This window comes from Pelmatolapia mariae, linkage group LG7, assembly GCF_036321145.2.
Source record: "Pelmatolapia mariae isolate MD_Pm_ZW linkage group LG7, Pm_UMD_F_2, whole genome shotgun sequence".
NCBI lineage: Eukaryota > Metazoa > Chordata > Actinopteri > Cichliformes > Cichlidae > Pelmatolapia > Pelmatolapia mariae.
The window spans coordinates 13,382,420-13,402,802 of record NC_086233.1 but is presented as its reverse complement, the minus strand read 5'-3'; the positions used below and the strand labels follow the sequence as shown (position 1 = coordinate 13,402,802).

The 20,383-nt window shown below is 40.1% G+C and overlaps 1 protein-coding gene across 1 annotated transcript; it reads left to right on the top strand.

The window, feature by feature from the left end:
- Nucleotides 1-913: 913 nt before the first annotated feature.
- Nucleotides 914-20,024, top strand: naa25 (N-alpha-acetyltransferase 25, NatB auxiliary subunit). The gene is made up of 24 exons (XM_063477985.1): nucleotides 914-994; nucleotides 2,542-2,627; nucleotides 6,944-7,082; nucleotides 7,162-7,280; nucleotides 7,403-7,477; nucleotides 7,564-7,671; nucleotides 8,018-8,096; nucleotides 8,372-8,483; nucleotides 8,626-8,715; nucleotides 9,837-10,009; nucleotides 10,101-10,213; nucleotides 10,307-10,514; nucleotides 11,834-11,923; nucleotides 12,006-12,186; nucleotides 14,523-14,622; nucleotides 14,733-14,884; nucleotides 14,968-15,093; nucleotides 15,184-15,427; nucleotides 16,500-16,623; nucleotides 16,719-16,784; nucleotides 16,866-16,963; nucleotides 17,055-17,165; nucleotides 17,290-17,430; nucleotides 17,909-20,024. The coding sequence occupies exons 1-24, from the start codon at nucleotides 937-939 to the stop codon at nucleotides 18,029-18,031; spliced, it is 2,916 nt and encodes a 971-aa protein (XP_063334055.1). The 5' UTR covers nucleotides 914-936; the 3' UTR covers nucleotides 18,032-20,024.
- Nucleotides 20,025-20,383: the final 359 nt, after the last annotated feature.

Below are 20,383 nucleotides of genomic sequence, written 5' to 3'. Positions count from 1 at the left end.
TTAACCTTTTGGGATGAGTTTATGTTATTGTGTTAAATTGATGCCCGAATGTTACAGTATGTGACTGCTTGGTGGAAAAACAAGCAAAAACTAAATATACAAACAAAAAAGATGAAGCTGCCAAGCAGGAGGAAAAGAGGAAGATAACAGAGAGGATTCATAGATGATGTAGTGAAGGAGGAAATGCGGAAGTTTGGTATGACAGAAGGTGATGAAAGGGTAGTAGAGAGACAGATGATCTATTGGGGCGACCCCTAGCGGCTGAAATAAGAATATGGTTTTATTTTACTCTGTTCTTGAGTATTCAGCTTATATTTTATATATTTTAAATAATTTAAAATATATAAAATGACAAGGGTCATCCTGTAATCTCTTACAAAAACTATAGTAAAAAATGCTGGCTTTGCTTTTGTGCTTTGTATCTGTTAACCTTGAGCTTTGATTGAATACGTTTCAGTTTTTAACTTGTAATTATGATCTAAAATCTTAAAAGCCGGGCTTTGACTAAATCTGAATTATTAGTAAAATAGCCAGTCTTACTACAATTTGTGGCCCCGAATTAGCTTTCTTTTGAGTCACAGCCTAACTGTTTTTTTGTTTTTTGTTTTTTAACTTATTAGGTGATAAACACAGCTAAACAATATTTACAATTCTTTTTTATCTATCTGGATAGCGAAACATTTAATCTGCCACAAATACACGAACTATTCTAAAACTACTTTCCTTGGTTATGAAATAAAATTTTAATCGTTAAATAGCTGTCTGTTTTTCATATTGTATTATTATAGGTTTAAAGTCAAAACATGAGACAGGTTTCATCCTGACAATAATGTACAATACTTTTACGTTTTCAGCGAGAAATAAAATCCTTTAGTCTTTCCCGAGGTCGCTTCGAATACGCATGCGTGAACATCTACTCAGCAGGTAAACTACACCATGGCGGCGAGAGGCCATGTGCAAGATCCAAACGACAGGAGGCTCAGACCTATATACGGTAAGTTTTCAATGGAAAGTTACACATTTCTTTGTGTGTGGAGGTTCGGTAAACACAGCTGTGCCCTGTCCTGGGGAATATGTTTAAACTAGAGGCTGCTGGAGTCGTGGGGCAGCGATGCGGCCCCTCCAGCTGCAGCCACGGACTCTGCTGCCCGCAGCGCCCAATGACAGTGCACCTTACCCGGTTTTCAACCAAGCCGGGGTAGAACACATCTCCAGTGGCGGGTCTCTGAATGAAACAGCCTGTCCCTTTTAAATCTATAGAGATTCTCGGTGGTGTTGTTGCATTATTTGTCGTTCGGCTTGACTCGTTCTCAAAGTCGAAGTGCTCTCTCCTCTGGCTAATGGGCGCTATTTAACAGCGTAGCTTAGCTTGCTAGTGTGTCAGCTAAGCTGCAGTCAATCAATAAGCTCCTGCACATGCTGCAGGTTGAGAAAAAGAAAAGTTGTTCGTTGATGCAAGTTGGCTTCCTCTGTCTGACATATATTTCCTTTGCGATTAACGCCACTGTGACGCTTTAGTTGTTTTGTAGCAGACTGAAGGTTCCACTGTTAACTCCCAGCTAAATTTAGGTTCATAGTAGTTTAAGGACAATGCTTCAAGCTAACTCTAGCAGTTGAGATGTAATGCTTGCTAGCTAGCTAGCTAGCTGTCAGCTCGCGGACCTTTCAGTAACAGTGCTGATGAATAACGTAAATAATGGACTATTTGGTGTTGTTCCGTGAGGGGAAATTAAAACAGTTCACACCAGTTGAAGCTGTTTTAATTTCTTTTACTGCTAGTTTTGCACTGATGAAAAATAAACAGTATTTCAAGTCTACAAACCGAAAATACGCATTGTTTTATGTGTATATACATATATGTGTGCGTGTGCGAGCGGGGGATTTTTGCCCCCCCCCCCGTGTTACTTTGGGAGTGAAGCTTAAACTACAAATACCTCTCCACAGTAACCTAAACCACTCTGTAATACAGTTATTGCAGTTTCACTGCAGCTTAGAGCTGAAACTTGATCAATGCCGGGTCTTAAGTACACCTCAGGGTTTCCCTGGTTTCTGTAGGATTTGGCAACTTTTCCCTCCTGTGATGACAGTTTAAACCGAGAGAATAGACATGACATAATCACACTGCTGTCTGGAACGGTTAATTTTGGCACTCAGCTGTACTGAGGTATCTCTTGTCTATGTCTGAAGCCGCATACTTTAACCATTCACTAAGATAAGCTGTATTTAATTATAGTGAAAGATTTACTGGCAGTTATTTTCATTATCTGCGGATCATTTTAACAGGTCAGTTAGACGTGAAAGCATCTGTAGCCCAGATTAATATGGTAAAATTTCAAATTTTGTTTAAACAGCGTTCCAAACCCTTAAAAATACTATCCTGCTCTGCAACACGAACCCTGATAAGCTGGGCCCACTCTGATGTTTTTGCTTAGAAAACAGGAAAAAAAAAAATGAATCCAAAACCAAAATAGTTTCTGAATTACTTTGTCAATTCCCCAAATAAATATTAAATAAAAGCAATGTTGTTCTTGTGCTTCCCAGATTACCTTGACAATGGCAATAACAAAATGGCGATACAGCAGGCAGATAAACTGCTGAAGAAACATAAGGACCTGCACTGTGCCAAGGTGGGTGACTAAATGACTGTTCATGCTGAAAGTGTTGAGCTCTGTTGGTGTTCTGTGAGGGTTCCTCCACTGTTGCAAGAGTGTAATAAAGTGCACAATACTTTTTGGAACCTGTACAGGTCTGTAGGTCAGTGGAGCTTATGTATTAAAAAACAGTATATTTTATAAAATTTCAGTGTCAGTGCTCATCTGCTCTAATAATCACATTATTTGAAGTCCCAAAATATGAAGAGGGACACATCAAGGTTTTGCTCAGGCTTGAATTTCAGTGCTAGTTACAGGTGTTGCAATAATCCAGTGGATTCATGCACATCTAGCACCTGTAAAGCGGAATATTCATGCACACTATTAGAGATTTGGAGCAGGACTGGACAGCTGCCTTAAAGTCACAGAATTAAAATAACGTCTGGACAACAGGTCAGAGGTACACTTGTCAGTTCAGCATGTCTCAGGAGTAGGGCTGTGCCATTCTTCCAAACCGCTGTTCAGTTTGTCCCCCTTTTTTCTCTTCTTAATAAAGTGGGCATGGTCCAAAAGGCAGATTTGGGCCTCCATTATACTTATTTGCAGACAAAGCCTGCTGGAAACCTGATAGCTGAGTAGTCATACTTGTTATGCTTTTTTGAAGCCCCCGGTCTAGAGTGAATGTATATTTGGTGCATTGTAATGTAAGTTCTCGGAGCAGTCTGCACAGTCACAAAAAACATTGATATGGACACTCACACTTGCCGTCTAATGAAATTCAAGGATGTAGAAAGTATAATCCCGGTGTTAGTGAAAACTGAGTTTGCTAATCTTGGGATTATAGACACTCTGGATTTTCAGTCCCACAATGAGAGCTAACTCTCTCAGTTAACTCAGCTAACTCTCACTCTGGTAACAGTTTAGATGTCCAACAGTTTGAAAATTTGAAGTTGACTTTCTTCTCCACTGCAGATCACCAAAATAAACTGTTTTACTGGTTTGATCTAGGGCTGGGCGATATGGCCTACTATCCATATCACGGTATAATTTGAAGCATGTGCGGTAACGATATATATCGCGATATATTTCTTTTCTTCTGTAGAACGTATTTTACACACTATAAGGCACACTTAAAATCCTTTAATTTAATTGTAGGGTTACTGAAGTTTGACTAGCTGGTATATAATGATGTCCTACATGATCGCTAGCAAAACAGCTACGTTAGCATAACATTAGCACAGTGAAGCTGAAGGATGAACGCAAACTTTTTTCTACTCAATGAAAGTTAACGTGAGGGTTTCTGGTGGTTAGGGACAAATGCAATTGCATGGTAGGATGCTATAAACGGACCAAACTTCACTTAGGAGAACAACTGAGATAATCCATCCACAATACGAGGTTAGTCATTAATATACTGCAACAACATGGGAATAGAGCAGCTGCAAGAGAATTCAGCATTAATAAATCAATGGTACGGAAGTGGAGGAAGCGCAGTTTTTGGCTTTCCCCATATTCCAAAAGTGCTTCGATTACTGTCGCCCGGCATAATTTGCAGATGATGTTGTTTGCAGCCGCTGCAATGCTTTCGACCAAAACAGGCGCAGCTTGATGACGCCATCAACATGTGCTATCGCGATAGAGCGGTATAGTCAAAATCTCTACCGTTGGTCAAATTTATATCGTTTCTACCGTATACCGTTTATACCGCCTTAGTTTGATACATGTTTATTTTCAGCTACTCTCACTGTATTGCTGCCAAGTTACAACAAAATAATTACTTTTTAATATAACATGTAAAAATAGTTGGGTTGCGGTCACGTGGTTCTGATGACGTGCGGAGGCAGCGCGATTTTTGAGTGGAGGGCGGAAGTAAACATGGAGGACACTGTGGAGAGTCAGGAGAGCAGCTATTGTGCAACTTTAGACCCCGTTTCTCGGGAGAGATATAAACAGATAGTTAAAAAATATATCGGACGTGATCCGTATTCTTTGAAAATGTCCGAATACACCACAGAAGTAAAGGATTTGCCTACTATCGAGGCTGTGGATATCACCAACTACTTGGTCCTCCAGACTTCTTACTACACTAGGCAGCAAATGAAAGCTTTCAAGAGTCTGGAGGCGTACAATTTTTTTGTCAGCGGGTGGGTCCACAACCTTGGAACAAAACGTCTCCGTGATGGATACAGTTTGGTGTTTGCAAGGGTGAGTGTTTGTTCTTTTCTCTCGTTTGAGAACTGATTCCGATCTGGGTTTTCGTTCGTAGCCGAGATTGACCGTCGGAGCCCAGTCCTCCGACTCTTCGTCATCCAAAGCACTTGGGCAGCCTATAGTCCCAATCAAGTCAATATTAGACTACTAACTTAAAAGCACTAAGTAAACGAGAATTTAACGACAACCTAATGCTAATAAGTTCGTTTGCAAACATAACATTACCTCTGACGAAGTGGTCGCTGCAGACACGGGCATTGGCAGACTCTGCTCCTCCCGACTGTAAACGTAAATTTAAAATCCATTTTTTCCTACGTTTTTCGGTTAGAATTTTCCATTTTTCTCCTCTTCGTTGGGCTATTTTTGGTACCCTAAAATACCGTTTATCGGTTTCTCTGGTCGACCTACTGGAGCATCCGTAAACACAACAGGACATAGGCATTTTGCGTACTGTCTGTCTGTGATTTTGCGCTTATCTTTTTCACTTCCGACCGCCAGTCAAATTTCGCGCTTTACGTCGACGTCACGTCTACGTCAAATGAAACCTAGCTATAGGTAGGATTCCTGATCTTGGTAAGAAACTTTTAAAACTGACAAATGACGACTGAGTAGGTCAGACTCATTAGAGTGACTTTTTCTCCCATCTTGTTTTTAAAGTTAAGGTCCCATATCTTAAGACTTCGGGACATGTGTTGTTATTCCCACATGTTCTCAGAATGTATATTACAAGTTTCAGCACTAAATACCACACAATCTTTTGGACCATGGCTGAATACCCCAGTTTATTTGTTTTTTGTTTTTTTGTGTGTCTGTAGCTTTAAATGCTACTGCACTCGCCCTTTCAGCAGGAGGTCTGTGAGTGACAGAGAAAGGCAGCCAATAGGAGCAATGTGGCTCATTCAATAAAAATAAGATTGCTAAGGATGTAGCAGGTCTACATCCTTAGTCCACGAGACTCTGTTGGTTCTAACTCCTCAGTAATACTCTGTTGGTTACACAGAAGGCAGGAGACCCGACGGCCGAGCGTTTATTCTTGTTATACTCTTTTTGAAGTCCGCTTGAACACACAGTAACACACACATCCAGTATTTGTGTGCTGGGTCAGCCCATCAAGTTTCCACATTGTTGTCCCTCAGCATTGTTTTTCTCCAGAGCTCGTGTGTGTGTGCGCGTGTGTGTGTGTGCGCGTGTGTGTGCGCGCGTGTGTGTGCGCGCGCGTGTGTGTTTTATATGATCAAACGACTTCTGTATGTCCAAGGTGTGACAATGGTATCCAGTCATAATCACACAGTCGCATCTCAAAATTATTTTCTAAAACAACAAAAGCATAAAGATGTTAGCATTCGCTATTTTTTTGCAGCCTGTAGCAAAGTAACAGTTAAGGCCATTTCACACCGCTGCAAAAAAGCAACAGGAAATTCAGATACGAACTTGTTGCGTAACATATATAAACACTAAACGCTTTGCTTTTTAGTTGAAAACTCACCGTGGAAAAAAAAAAATGAAGTCAGCATCAAGCAATCATGAGAAGGTCCTGATGTTTCTTAAAAAGGAAAAGGAAGAGTCTGATTGTGGGTTGATCCAATTCCCAAGTGAAGCCAGAAGCAGGGAGAACTTCCAGGTTTCATCCTGGAGTTGAAGCTGTATTACCATCACTTATATTACATACTTTGTACGCTGCCTCCATCAATGAAAGAGCTCTCTGCAGTCAGATGGGCAATTCCCAGACTGCAAGCAATCAGCCAATCATCAGCCAAAGTGGCAGAGTATCATTGCAGTACTGTAAATTCATGCTTAAGGCACACTGCACACTGGACTACAAGTGGGCCACTGCTGCAGTGTTACAGGTGGAGCTCTAAAATGATCAAGACAGCAGAAATTTAATTTGTTTATAAAACTGTTTTTGACATCAGAAGGTTTTAGGTTCTTAGTGCATCCTTGTCTTTGGAACTGTCTTGTTGAAAACCTTTGTTTGGGTTGCCATTATGCTTCTAGCAGTAACTGAAAACCTCTGCAATGGCTTGCCATTTTATTCGTGCCAATGAAATCTGTAATGTTTATCTTTTTTTCTTTTCTTTTCTTTTTTTTTGACTTTTCCTTCTCATTTAGTTTTATAACTCAGTCTTTTCTGCTTCCTCCAGGTCCTGAAGGCAATTGGCCTTCAGAGGACTGGAAAGCAGGATGAAGCTTTCACTTTAGCCCAGGAAGTGGCCACTCTCGAGCCCACTGATGACAACTCGCTTCAAGCTCTGACTATACTATACAGAGAGATGCATCGTCGTGAGTATATATGCACACACATGAAAGCTGGTATTAACATTGGATGACTGAATATTGAATATGTGTGTGTTGTCCACAGCTGAGTTGGTCACCAAGCTGTATGAGGCTGCAGTGAAGAAGGTTCCTCTAAGCGAAGAGTATCACTCTCACCTCTTCATGGCGTACGCTCGTGTGGGAGAATACAAAAAGATGCAGCAGGTGAGACAGCTCAAAAAGAGCACATATGAGCAACAAGCAGGTTTATGGGCTCCCCTGAAAATGAATTCCATTGATTTAGAAGCAGAATTAATATATTAATGGCTACATCCTCCTATTTACAGGCAGGAATGGCCTTGTATAAAATTGTCCCGAAGAATCCCTATTACTTCTGGTCGGTCATGAGTCTTGTGATGCAGGTACAGGAAAGCTTTTATAACATGAATGCTGAAATATTAGTATGATTGGTAACAGACAGTAAAAGTACTGTGTGCTTGTTTCTAAGGCAATCTCAGCCCAAGATGAAAAGTTGGCTCAGACCATGTTCCTGCCTCTGGCTGAACGCATGGTGGAAAAAATGGTCAAGGAGGAAAAGATTGAAGCAGAAGCAGAGGTGAGTATGTTGGCTTTATGACCTCAGTGTTATGACAATGGAAACCAACTTAAATGGACACCAGGATTCTGGCAAAATCCCAGTTACTCAACTTGTTTTTTAAAATTCAGAATTTCCTTTGGATTTTTATTAACAGCTGAGTAGTCTTATATTTTAAGTTACATTAGTCATGTTGACATTAAAAGAAACTTTTAGTGAATGAAACCCATGGCATATTAATTGCCAGAAAAAGCCTGAATTCTGCACTTTAGTGTTAACTGCTCATTACACATGTTTAAGATGAAAATACAAATGTTAGAATATTGCACAGTCCTTACTTTTTCACTTTAACTTTTGTGTTCTGTAGGTGCAACTGTATTTTATGATCCTAGAGCGCTTGGGGAAATGTGTAGAGGCCCTTGAAGTGATCCGGGGCCCACTTGGGGGTAGGTAGATCCCCACACACACTCACAAACACACACACTTTCTTAAACTAACCATGTGACATTAACACTTTGAAATAGTATCAGTCATGTTTGGCAGTGGAAGAAGAAAAAGTTATTTATATTTAAAGTAAGCTGTAGTGAGTACATAAAGTGTTAAACAGCATTCTCAATAAAATAACGGGAATAGTTTGAAGTAATGTGGCACGCATGACTTATAAATCTGATGCTGTACATTCTGAAATTCCTCTTCAGCTAATACTTGTATTTTTGCACAGAGAAGCTGACCAGTGAGCTGCAGAGCAGAGAAAACAAATGTATGATGCTGTACAAGCGACTGCAACGCTGGCCAGAGTGCAACGCTTTGGCCCACAAACTGCTACTTAAAAAGTGAGTGAGCTTTTATCTTAACAGTGCACAAGCTGTCCAAGACCAATAACTGATCAGAACATGGCATCAGTCGATGCACATCACTTCTGATGGAGTACAGATATCAGCCAACAACAACAAAAAAAAATGTGTTTCTTTGCAGTCCTGATGATTGGCAGTTCTACCCAGCTTACTTTGACTCTCTCTTTCACTTGGTGGATCAGTCGTGGAGCCCGCCAGAAAAAGGCGAACAGTGAGTACACAGGTGTTTGATTTTGAATGCATAAAGATTTCCATCTGTGTGAACTCTGCATCCGTTCCCTTACTTTAACAAAACCCACACATGATGGTTAAATAAGGTTTTCCAACCAAAAATCGTCAGTCCAATAACCAACGATGATTGGGCGGAATATATTTGCGCATGCGCTGACTTTTTGATGGGAGGAGCAGTATAATCATGCGCGGACTGATTTGCGCGTTTAGAATTTGTAAGTCTGGTTTGGAAGGAATATTTAATTTAATATTTAATAATTATTTAATAATTTACTTTCTTTTCTTGTTTGTTTCAGTATTAATATAGCTACTTTTTGGATTGTTCATTTATATATTTGAGATGCGCCAAATCGCACAAAAGACTTAACATTACGTTGGAGGTTGGTTTTTTTGGGGGGTTTTTATGTTGGAAAGAGACATTTTGATTTTTAACTTTTTAATTTTTTGTTGTTTGGTCGAGTGTGTAAGACAGATAAACACTGGAACAGCCTGTAAACACTGTTATCGTGGAAAAAAGAAGCCAGTTTCTCTTTGTTTCCCTCCCCACCGTTGTGGTTTTTTTATTTAAATAAAATATTTTTGTGTTTTTCTGAACATAGGCTACTGCCTTTCTTTCTTTCTGTTATGAGTTGGAGTAAATGAATCGCTGCATTTGAGCGCACTCTGAGGAGGGTGTATCTGTTCGCAGCTGCTTCCCTTAGCTTCAACCAACATTATCACAAATAAATAAATAAATCACTCTTGTAAAAACGATCAACGGAAAGCTCAGCCTATTGTCGATATATTCGTCCAATCGCCCAACCTTGTGGTTACCTTCACTAAGGTATTCCTCCTATTTAACCTTAAAAGTCCCTACTAGTTGCTGAAAGCCATGTGTGAATTATTCATTTAAAAAATACACACATCCTTCAGCAAGACAGACAAGATGTGGAACACCTTGTGTCTATGACCTGCTGCTGTGCTGTTCTCCAAACTTTATAGAGGATATTTTTTTTCCAAATTAGACATTATATAATATTATATATGTCCAATTTATCTCTTATTTCTCATAATATTATATCTTGTCCACTCTGAAGTTTTTTTCTTCTGTCCATCCTATAGCTGTTCAGAGGGTTCAGTACATCACACTGTGGTTGAGGTGGTGAGGTTTGTGGAGGAGAGGATTAAGGGGGAGGACAGCAAAGAGTCCCGCTCACTCAGAGGGCCTTACTTGGCTCGTCTTGAATTAATGCACAGACTGAGAGAAAGAGGCTGTCCTGAGGAAAGCCTGCTAGGTAAAACATATACACACACATACTGAATAAGCATGTATTTATGTATGTCCTGTTGCCTCAGTCTGACAGTCTGTTGGTTGGTCATAAATAGGTGAGCCTTTAGAGTTAATGGTGCAATTCTTCAACAAGTTTGGAGACAAGCCCTGCTGCATCACTGACCTAAAAATATACCTACACCTGCTATCTCCTGAGCAGCACGTTCAGGTGAGAGAAAGTTAAAGCAGAACTGTGGAACTGCCTCTTGCAGAATGAAAAGCGTGGTCGTGAAACACGTTTCTGTCTTTGAATTCTTTTTAGTTCATTAATCGTCTTAGTGAGGCAGTTCCACTGGGCAACCAGGAAGAGGAAGGATTTGCTTTTCCAGAGGACACCAAAGCGCTGCAGAGGCATTTGTGTGTCTGTCAGCTGAGCCGCGCACTAGGGCTGCATCATTCCCTCGACGTGGATGGCAAACTTCATCTTATCACAGAGCTTAAGGCTCACTATCATCATGGGCTTAAGTTTGGTGAGAGCAACATTTTTATTCACTCTTAGACCCATAAGGATTGACATTCATTCAGGATCATCAGATTTTCCACAGCCAAGAGGTGTGAAATCTTGTCGTGGAGCCAGACAGATATGTGATGTTGTCAACAGCAAAGTGTGAATGCCTTCCTTGTTTGCTGGCACATTTCTTCTGATAACAGCAGCGTCCAGTTGAACATGCCGATAGTTGATTACTAATAGGGCTTCTTTCTCAGAAATCCCAGGAATAAAAAAGTGCTTTCGTACATTTTTGTGTGTTCAATAAAGTTATAAAACTGCAATTATGCACGACATAGACTGTAAAATAGAAAGACATTGGTAACGTTATGTCATCTATTGGTTTACGGACTTCAAATTTTTAAGTGTCAGATGTTTGTTTTTTAAGCTGCTGTCATGTTTTGTTACTCCACAGCCGTAAAAGGCTGAGGTGGGCAGGCAATGTGGACATTTAAATTTATGAATGCAGTAACTTGAGAATGAAACGAGCTTCAGGAGTTTCAAATTGATACCACAGGTGCATCTGCTAATTATCTGTATTACTTACTTTACTAAAACAAGACATTTTAAGATGTTGGGGGTTTTTTGTTTTGTTTGTTTTTTTGTTTTTTTTTTTCTTTTTAAGCCAACCCAAAGTGGCCATTAGATGGACTGCAGATGGATGTAGCTTCTGGGTCTGAAGAGCAAAGCAAACATTTATTCTTTCTAATTAGCAACAGGGAGCTCCTGTGATGTTTGCAATAAGACATCCAAATATATAGACACGTATGCAACAATTGCCTAATGACTTTGTGGTCTCAGTGACCAATATTGAGTATAAACTAAAGGCCATTTTGTAAGTTATGGTCCCAATTTGAATAAAAAGGGACGATAAACACAGGGTATGCTTTGCTATGATTGATAAGCTGTTAGCCAATGAGCAGATAGTGTCCCTCAGTTTACGGTTAGCTAATAAGGTGAAGGTAAAAATGCTCAGCTTGAGGTTTCAGATAGTAGGGCTTCACTAACCGGTAGGTGACATCACAGTGGCTTTGTCTGTCTTTCATATACAACGTGTAGCACTTGGGTATTGGCTTCATTTTTTCATTTTCATTTTTACAGACAAGCATACTTTTCTTGGTCATATTTGGCATGTTTTTTAAGATATAAAGGAGACTTTATTGGACGTTTGCAGTCAACATTCTAAGAATTGTAGGGTAGGGTGACTTTACTGTACAAAAACTGAACGCTTTTAAAGATTTTTGTTGTGTTCATTGTGCATGTTTTTGTTTGTTCTGACTTCTTGGTCTCTCTGTTCAACAGGAAAGAACGCTCTAAAGACGGAGCTGCAGTTTTCTGATATGTATTGTCTCATGGCCGCTCATGTATACATTGACTTATGGACAGAGACTGGTGAGTTTTTCTTTTTCAGTGCAGAACTTCCTGTCTCTCAGTGATGTGATGCGTCTAAATGTGTGTATCTGTATGCCTGTAGGAGATGAGGACATGATGTGGCAGTGTTTGGGTCTCCTCCAGGAGGGACTATCTCACAGTCCTTCCAACGCCCAGTTCAAGCTGCTGTTACTGCTCCTGTACTGTCGACTGGGAGCATTTGAGCCTGTAGTGGACCTTTACTCAAGCCTGGATGCCAAGCATGTACAGCATGACACCATAGGGTCAGTACAGAACATGTTTCTGTGGTGAAACATGGAAAGAAAGCAGATTTCTCGTCACACAACACTTTGTTGCCAATGGTTGGTCGCTACCTGGCGTTCTAGGCTCTGGTTGCTTAGTTAGTCATCTATCTAACATGTCTGCTACCATGTCATATGTCGGTCAACAGCATACTTAACTTTCATTGGTAGTTGCTTCAATCGTTTGCAACATAACATCTATAGTATTCCTTAAGTTAGGAAACTGACTTCAATTTTATATAAAATAAAATTAAATAAATTGAATCAAATGAAAAGTTGGAGTAGGGCTGCCACGATTAGTCGACTAGTCAAGGTTACGTCGACTATCAAAATTGTCGATGACTAATTTAATAGTCGACGTGTCATTTGACACTTTGTAAGATCCCAAAAGACGCAGGAATAAGTAGTAGGATTTAAGGGTGTAATAACGGACTGAAACAGAAGATGGCAGCACTGCATGTACAAGGATGCCAGCTGCCGTTAAACCTCAAAGAAGAAGAAGCAGTGTCCGGTATCGTAGCTGTGTCCAGTATCGTAGCTGTGTCCAAATTCAGGAACCGCATCCTCCTGTGCCCGCATTTGTAGGCCGATTACGTTACAGCGACACGACGAAGACTGTCCAAATTCGAAGACTCTGACAAATGCAGCCTTCGTTTCCCCAGATTTGAAGGATGGGTTGGGTGTATACTTCGTGGCCCAACCTATCCCAGAATTCATAGCGCGGCCCTGCTCAGTTTCCAACAATGGTGGCAGCTAGTTAGTTTTAATATTACTCTTATTATTCTTAATGGGGCACAAAATAAATGTTTAAAATATTTTCAGGCGAGAATGTAGCTGTGTAAACCTCAAATATCTGCTCAGTTTATCAAGACACCACATATTTTCAAAAGCGCTCCGACGTTTTCAGAGACGTCTGTTACCCACCAGCTCGATAGCTAGCCGGGGTTCAAGGGTCACTAGAGCCGGTGAGAACACCGGACACCCGGAAAATCGTTTTTTCTTTCTTTTTTTTTTCTTTTTTTTTCTTTTTTTTTTTTGCCTGTCCCGTTTGGATCTTTAGCCATCAGAATTGTTGTCTGAAGGCCAAGAAAGATGCCAAGTGGATTTACTTTACCAATTGGATCATCATGGCCTTGCCATATTGGTCCATTTGATTGACATTTATTATAATTATGTATTTATTTTATTTTATTTTTCGGTTGTTACAGACGGGACAGACATGACTAGAGGATAGGACAGGGAGAAAAAATGAAAGAAAGAGGGAGAGAAAGAAAAATAGAGGGGAGAAGAGATGGTGAGAAAGGGGGGAAGAGAGAAAAAAAGAAAGAAAAAGAAACAAAGCACCTGGATCACCTGTATGGGGATAAGAAAAAACAGACGAGAAAACAAACAAAGAAGAGCAACATAATAAATACAACACCATCACAATAAACTAGCTAACAGTAGATAACAGTAGATACTAAATATTACATGTTATTGTGCAGTACGCAAGATCGACAGCGCACAATGTGCTTTGAGGTAGCAGCCAAGAAAGGTGTAGCTTGTGTCTGTGAAAACCCATGTGTACACCTGTGTGCACACCTGTGTGGATCAGCACGCTTGTATTCAAAAGGTTTCTCCATGTAATGGTCTGCTAGGGCAGATCATTTTCAAACCCACCGCCGTCTTTCGCTACTCAGATTAAACATGATATATAAGTCACTTAGACAACTTAAAAATGTTATTGTTTGGCTTTTTTCAGTATTTTATTTGTTCCTGAGTAAATCGGTTTGGCTGAGATTAAAGTTATAGTTTTTACACAGCTGAATAAACGTCAAGCAGACAAGTGATTATCAGAAGTGTCAGATGCTCGAGAATATACTTCGGTGTCCTGTTATATTTTAGATAGCAAGGAGCAGACGGCTGAGTTTATTAAACTTCACCGAAACAATCTGCAAATTTCATTAAAATTTAATAAACTATCATCTTGTCTTTAGTTTTAGTTAGCACATACCTTAAACATTTAAAGCTGTAAGCTAATGATAGTTGTATAAGAGCAGATGCATGCTGGTGCAATAAGCTGTACGTTTTACATCCAATGGATGCATGATCTGATTAGTCGACTAATTGCAAAAATAATCGGTGACTAGTCGACTATCAAAATAATCGTTTGTGGCAGCCCTAAGTTGGAGTAAAAGAATGTTTGGACTAATTTTGTACTTCGGATGAATGTGAGTCCTTGCCCTCATCAGAATCAGAATACCTTATTAATCCCCAAGGAAATTATCTGAGCTTTGACTCAGATACTTTAATTAAAAACATCTTTTTACTTTTTGCAGTTTTCTGTTAACGCGCTATGCTGAGTCACTGGGTCAGTTTGCTGCAGCCTCCCAGTCCTGTAATTTCTCCCTCAGGTTTTTCCACTCGAACCAGAAAGATGTAAGTCTATCCCTTTTTGTGATTTAACTGCAGAGACTTTTACTGGATCTCCTGCTCTTACGTTATTTTCCTCATTTATTTCTCCTTTGCCTCGGTCTTCTTTCCACCAGACCTCAGAGTACATCATCCAGGCATATAAGTATGGAGCGTTTGAGAAAATCCCAGAGTTCATTGCTCTCAGAAACAGGTTAAACCAGTCGCTGCACTTTGCCCAGGTCCGCACTGAGAGGATGCTGCTCGACCTCTTCCTTGAGGCTGATATGTAAGAAAATTCACACTAATTTACATCAACTTGTGGATTTCTATCTATAGTTGATTGTGATGTTGTATTTTTCTGTTTTGCAGTGTCTTGAGTCTGGAAGAGAGTGTGAAGGCCATGTCTTTGTCTGCAGAAGAGGATGACATCCCCTGGGATAGTATGAGGGACAACAGAGACCTAACTGTTTTTACGTGCTGGGATCCTAAAGACAGGTATAGTCCTTTTTTTTGGTTTTGGTTACAGAGACGCTGGTACTCACTCACAGTCTCCAATCCAACCCTGTGCTACTCTTCTGTTTACAGACAGCTAACAGATGAACACAGACGTCAGTCTGTAGAGGAAGAGTCCATGTGGCTCAGAATACGTTCTCTAACGCTTCGCCTCCTCGCCTCATTGGCTGCATTGGGACATATGCCCTCACAGCAAAACTCTGAGATGTCCAATGAGAACGGAGTGGGAGACAAGACCTCAATTCTCAGCAGCCTGCTCTCCCAGCTGAACCAGACTCTACAGACAGCAGCTCAGATGGCAGAAAAACGCATACAGGTACACACAAACAAGCAAGTCTTCTCTGTTATTGTAGCGTCTTTACCGTTTAGTATAAAGTGCCTTGAGGCGACTGTATTATTTTGTACTACACGAATACATTTGAGTTGAAGTCAGCCTCACTCATTTGTCCCTTATACAAAGGCTCACTTCACAGCAATACATGAATGAGAAGTCATAGAGTGATTATTTATTTATTGTTTTTAAACATGAAAGGTGATGGCATATGCATTCTAACGAATTTGAAGGATTTTTCTTTTAGACACAAAAAAGTCTGAATCTCAACTGTCTATTTCTTAGTCCACACGTTTGACTGTTGGGCAACTAACAGTTTATTTTTAGATTTAAGAATCAAACAATACAAAGGCACAATATTTCAACAAGAAGCTGGTTAATTAGTGGGGGAAAAAGGCTGAATTCTGAAGTTTTAAATAAGGTGTTAGATAAAACTGTTACGTGTGTACGTACGTGTGTGTGTGTGTGTGTGTGTGTGTGTGTGTGTGTGTGTGTGTGTGTGTGTGTGTGTGTGTGTGTGTGTGTGTGTGTGTGTGTGTGTGTGTGTGTGTGTGTGTGTGTGTGTGTGAGTAACATGCCTCCATACAGTTGACTGAGTCAGATTCAAGATGGCAGCCTCGCACTCCCTTTAATACAAATTACATACACAGTAAATTAGACAACACAGCTAAAAGCCAATGCTGACCCAAACCTGTTAGCATTCGGTCAGTGTTCAGGAACAGCACTAATCAATGAGTGGAAACTCACCACTACGTTCATATGATGGTGTGCTCACGGTGTCCCAGTCAGCAGTGAAAAGATCTTAAACGGAAACTCTTCGATCAGGAATACACCTTATGATCTTGTAATTATTGTCATGTATCAATTTTAACATCCTCCCCAAATGTATTGGATCCATGTTGCACAGGGTAACTGGAAATAACCTAATTTACACCAACCCCAAGTGGTCAGATGAGTTTGGACCAAATCTCTACGTCATCAATATTTTCACATGACGTTTGCTGTACATTTGCGCGGACTGGAGTGCTTTGCTGTAATGGTGATGTTGTTATTCCAGTATCCATTCCTGGGACCGCCCTCGACCCGTCTGGTCCTAGCTTTGTCCAGTGGAAGCTGTCAGTGTCAGGCTGCAGCCCTGCAGTTGTCTATCCACCTACATGAGCTCGAGACGGCTGGACTTGGTAAGAAGAGACAATGGTAACATGAAGACTAACAAACTAATTGGATTTAGCCTGATGATTTTCTTCTCTCCACTCCTCCTTATTTACCCTCCTAGATGAGTCATCAGAGCTTCAGACACAGATCTGTAACGGTTTCAAATCAATAGTAGTTCAGCTTCAAGGTGAGTCACTAGATGGTTTTCTTTATCAAAAATAAACATTGCACATCTGGGATGCTTCATGTTTTCCTCCTCTGTCCACAGAAATCCTGAATAAATGCAAAGGAGATTTATTGGAAATGAAAGAAGGCAAATTAAAAACCCAGCCGTCCTTATTAGAAAACCTAGTCTTCTTTGTTGAGGTGAAACATCTCAGCTTCTACACACACTTTACAACTTGTTTTCTACCAAATCTCATGCTGTCTATAATATGCACCATGTTATTTTGCTCAGACTGTGTGCATAGTCTTGTGGATGGCTAGTTACTGTGCCAAGATCCTTCGACCACTGAAGACTAGTTTACAGAAAAAGAAAAAGAAGAAAAAGGATGCAAACACAGCTCTGGTACAGTTGCCCCTTTCACTCCTCCCATTTTTAGGTGCACTGTATCTGCATATGGACTCATAAACAATACTCTGCTGTCCACCTACTTGCCCTGAACACTGTTGTTGTGTCTTTTCTTTTCCAGCCAGTGGTGATGTGTGGCTTCCAGGAGCTGACAGGGAATTTGCAAGACCTGTTGACACAGGCCATGGAGCATATAAAGGGCCAAGAGACTGCCATGACATCACTTAAATTGGCCACTTTAACCTTGGAAGGATACACACAGGTTAGTGCAGAGAAAAATACGTTTTTGTTCTGTTTTTGTTTTTTAAATAGAAACAAACACAGGTTTGGTAGCTGACAAAATCTCCAGCCTGTCCCAGCTGCCATAGGACGAGAGGAAGGATACTCCCTGGATAGTTTGTCAGTTTGTCACAGGGCTAACACAGATAATCATTCACTCACATTCATACCTATGGGCAATTTAGAAGACCGTGGGTGGAAGCCGGAATACCCGGACAGAAACGACACAGACACAGAAAGGCCCCGCCCATATGGTGGATTCAAACCCAGGACCTTCTTGCCTGAAACTACTAATCATTAGATATTTTCTATTAGGATAGAATTTATGCCTTAATTTGCAGAAAGACATAACAGGGTTTGGATATTAAAGATCTTAAATCTTTTAAGCCTCAAATCCAAAGTTTAACTGTAGTATCTCCCGCCCGGCTGTGAGGTTTCACCTCCTCTTTCATGTGTTTCAGGAGGAAGTGTCGTTTACGAAAGCTGCTACGGATAAGGTGCAGAGCAGTTACCTCCGCTCCCTACAGGAGGTGGGAGATCTGCTCAAGAAGAGAACAGAAACTATAAAGAACCTCAAGATATGAACGCCATCACGCATGTCCAGAATAACTCGCCCTCGACCATCACCCTTAAATGCCTCACACCACCATCTACTGTCAGCCCACCAGCTATCCTATGAATCCTTCCCTCTTCACTGATGATGAAAGTTCCTGGGCCTCCCGTGCTCTCAGTCATTTCTGACCTTGAAATTCTCACTCTGCGTTTGTGAGTTTTTGATGTCTTTTTCTTTTCTTTTTTCTTTTTCCTTCAACACACACCTCTGGAACATTTGCAACTCTTATAGCACATAAGCTTGTAATTAAATTCATGAATTTATATAACAGTTCTAAATAAAAATAAGGAAGAGAGACATGTTCCTTTTAAAAAAAAAATAAAAAAAATAAAAAAAAAAATAGAGAGTGAGAGAGAGAAGATTAGTGAATACGCAGTTTTAGAACAGCTAATCTAATAAATTATTGTACATAATAAAGAGCAACAACCACAACTCCGTGACTAAATGAGAATATAAGACACAATAAACCACTATGTGTGTTGGTCAGTTATGTTTCCTTTTTTATTATTTTTGACTTTATTATTTTCTGGTGAGTTCCAAAAAAAGAAAATTGCAGTTGAAGGATTGCTTTTCCAGCACATTGGAGAGCAAATGGGCACAATTTTACATTGAACTCATGAACTCTTTGTAACTCTTTGGACGCCTGACCGCCTGCAGGAAGCCTTCAGACTGATGTTTCCCCATACACAAATTATTGTCATCGTCATTTAAAAAAAAAAAAAATTTCTTTGCTTCGTGTACCCTGTGTGCGTGTGTGTGGCTTTAGCACTAAAAGTGGAACCACCTCTGTAGTTGCAGTATTACAAAGAGCAATGTTGGAATGAGTTACTTAACCAGGGTTGGGGTTTTTTCTTTTTTGGGGGTGTTATTGTCTGCCGCTCTTTTTTGTTTGTTTGTTTTTTAATACTAGTGGCACCATTAGTGGAAGTGGTGCTTGTAAACATGGTCTTATGGAATCAGGTTGTTCCAGCACAAAGAAGAAATCAGGCTTCAGAACCTTTAGAGACAGGAATGATTAGAATTATTTAAGAGACCATCTATGACTATCATAACATGAATGTTCACCAAAAACATGCTTTCTGTTGAGGCTGCGAATATGCAACTGCTTGAATTTGTGTTGCTGAAGGAAGAAGAAAAAGTGACAGTTATAAAGATAAATGCAAAGGAGGCTGTGATTAGACTGGATATACTGACACTCATGTTCATACTAGACCAGATTATATGTCCAGCCAATATGCAGCTTCATAGTAACTGTCCTGGGACAACTCTTCTGTCTCAGGTGTGTTTCACAGGCGGACATTGGACCTAATTGTAAATAGCTGAGGCAGCCTTTTTTTGAAGTACTGTGTGTGAGCGAGGACTTTAGTGTGTTTTTAAAAGCAGGTGCAGTAGATGCTATGAGATTTGTCCTGTGTTAATGGTTTTGTCATTCCCGCTTTATTCCCTCATCTTCCTTCCTCCCCCTACTAAAAGACTCGTGAACCAAAATGGTGTCATCAGCTGCTGCATCTTCCCAATTTGTGCAAAATTAGCATCTTGTGCTGTCATCAGTAAACAGGAGGTGGAGGAAAGAAGCAAATGGAGGCATAGTTTACAAATACCAAGGGGCACTGATGGCACTGCAGGTTGTGTGCAGTTTTATTTATACTGTTGTAAGAATTTGTCACAGCAATGTGAATATGTGAGTAAATGACAAACTCTTCCCCTTCCTGTTAGTCCTGAATATGCATTCAGTCGCATACACATCTGCTAATAAATGCCTTTTTTTTTTTTCTTTTTTTTTTTCTTTAAAGAGTCGAGCCCATCTGTTTGAGTGGTTGGACAGAAGGTGTCTGTGATCTGATTACATGTGTTGAGAATAATGGTTGACAATCTGGAGTGTCATCTTGCCACCCTCTTTTGTTAGAAAATGGAAAACAGAAACACTGGAATGTCAAAGCTTTTTTTAAATAAAACAAGGTAAATGTGAGGATTTTGCTGTATTTTATGTTTTTGTTATTATCAACACTAGGAGAAGTAAAAGTCTGCTTTAGATTTGGACAACTTTTCTAAATTCTAGTCCTACAGATATCCCCACAGATGCTGTTTAACAGGACCAGCCAACCAGAAGAAGTTGGCTTTAAAAGGAGGGGAGCTACACCAGCTTGTTTCAGACACAATGAACTGAAACTTTGGAAATAAGCTCAAAATACAAGTACAGAAAATTGATGTTATTTAGTTAGTCAGTCAGTCCATGGTGATTAAACCCAAATCATGAAGTAAGTAAAGTTTATTTATTAAGCGCTTTTCACAGACAGGCAGTCACAAAGCGCTGTACACAAAT

What these genes read in the sequence shown, in the direction of transcription:
- naa25 (XM_063477985.1), top strand. Translation starts at nt 937, where the DNA reads ATGGCGGCGAGAGGCCATGTGCAAGATCCAAACGACAGGAGGCTCAGA. An exon ending in GTACAGCATGACACCATAGG is followed by an intron (nt 12,187 to 14,522) that starts GTCAGTACAGAA and finishes TACTTTTTGCAG; the next exon opens with TTTTCTGTTAACGCGCTATG. An exon ending in GCTCGAGACGGCTGGACTTG is followed by an intron (nt 16,624 to 16,718) that starts GTAAGAAGAGAC and finishes TTACCCTCCTAG; the next exon opens with ATGAGTCATCAGAGCTTCAG.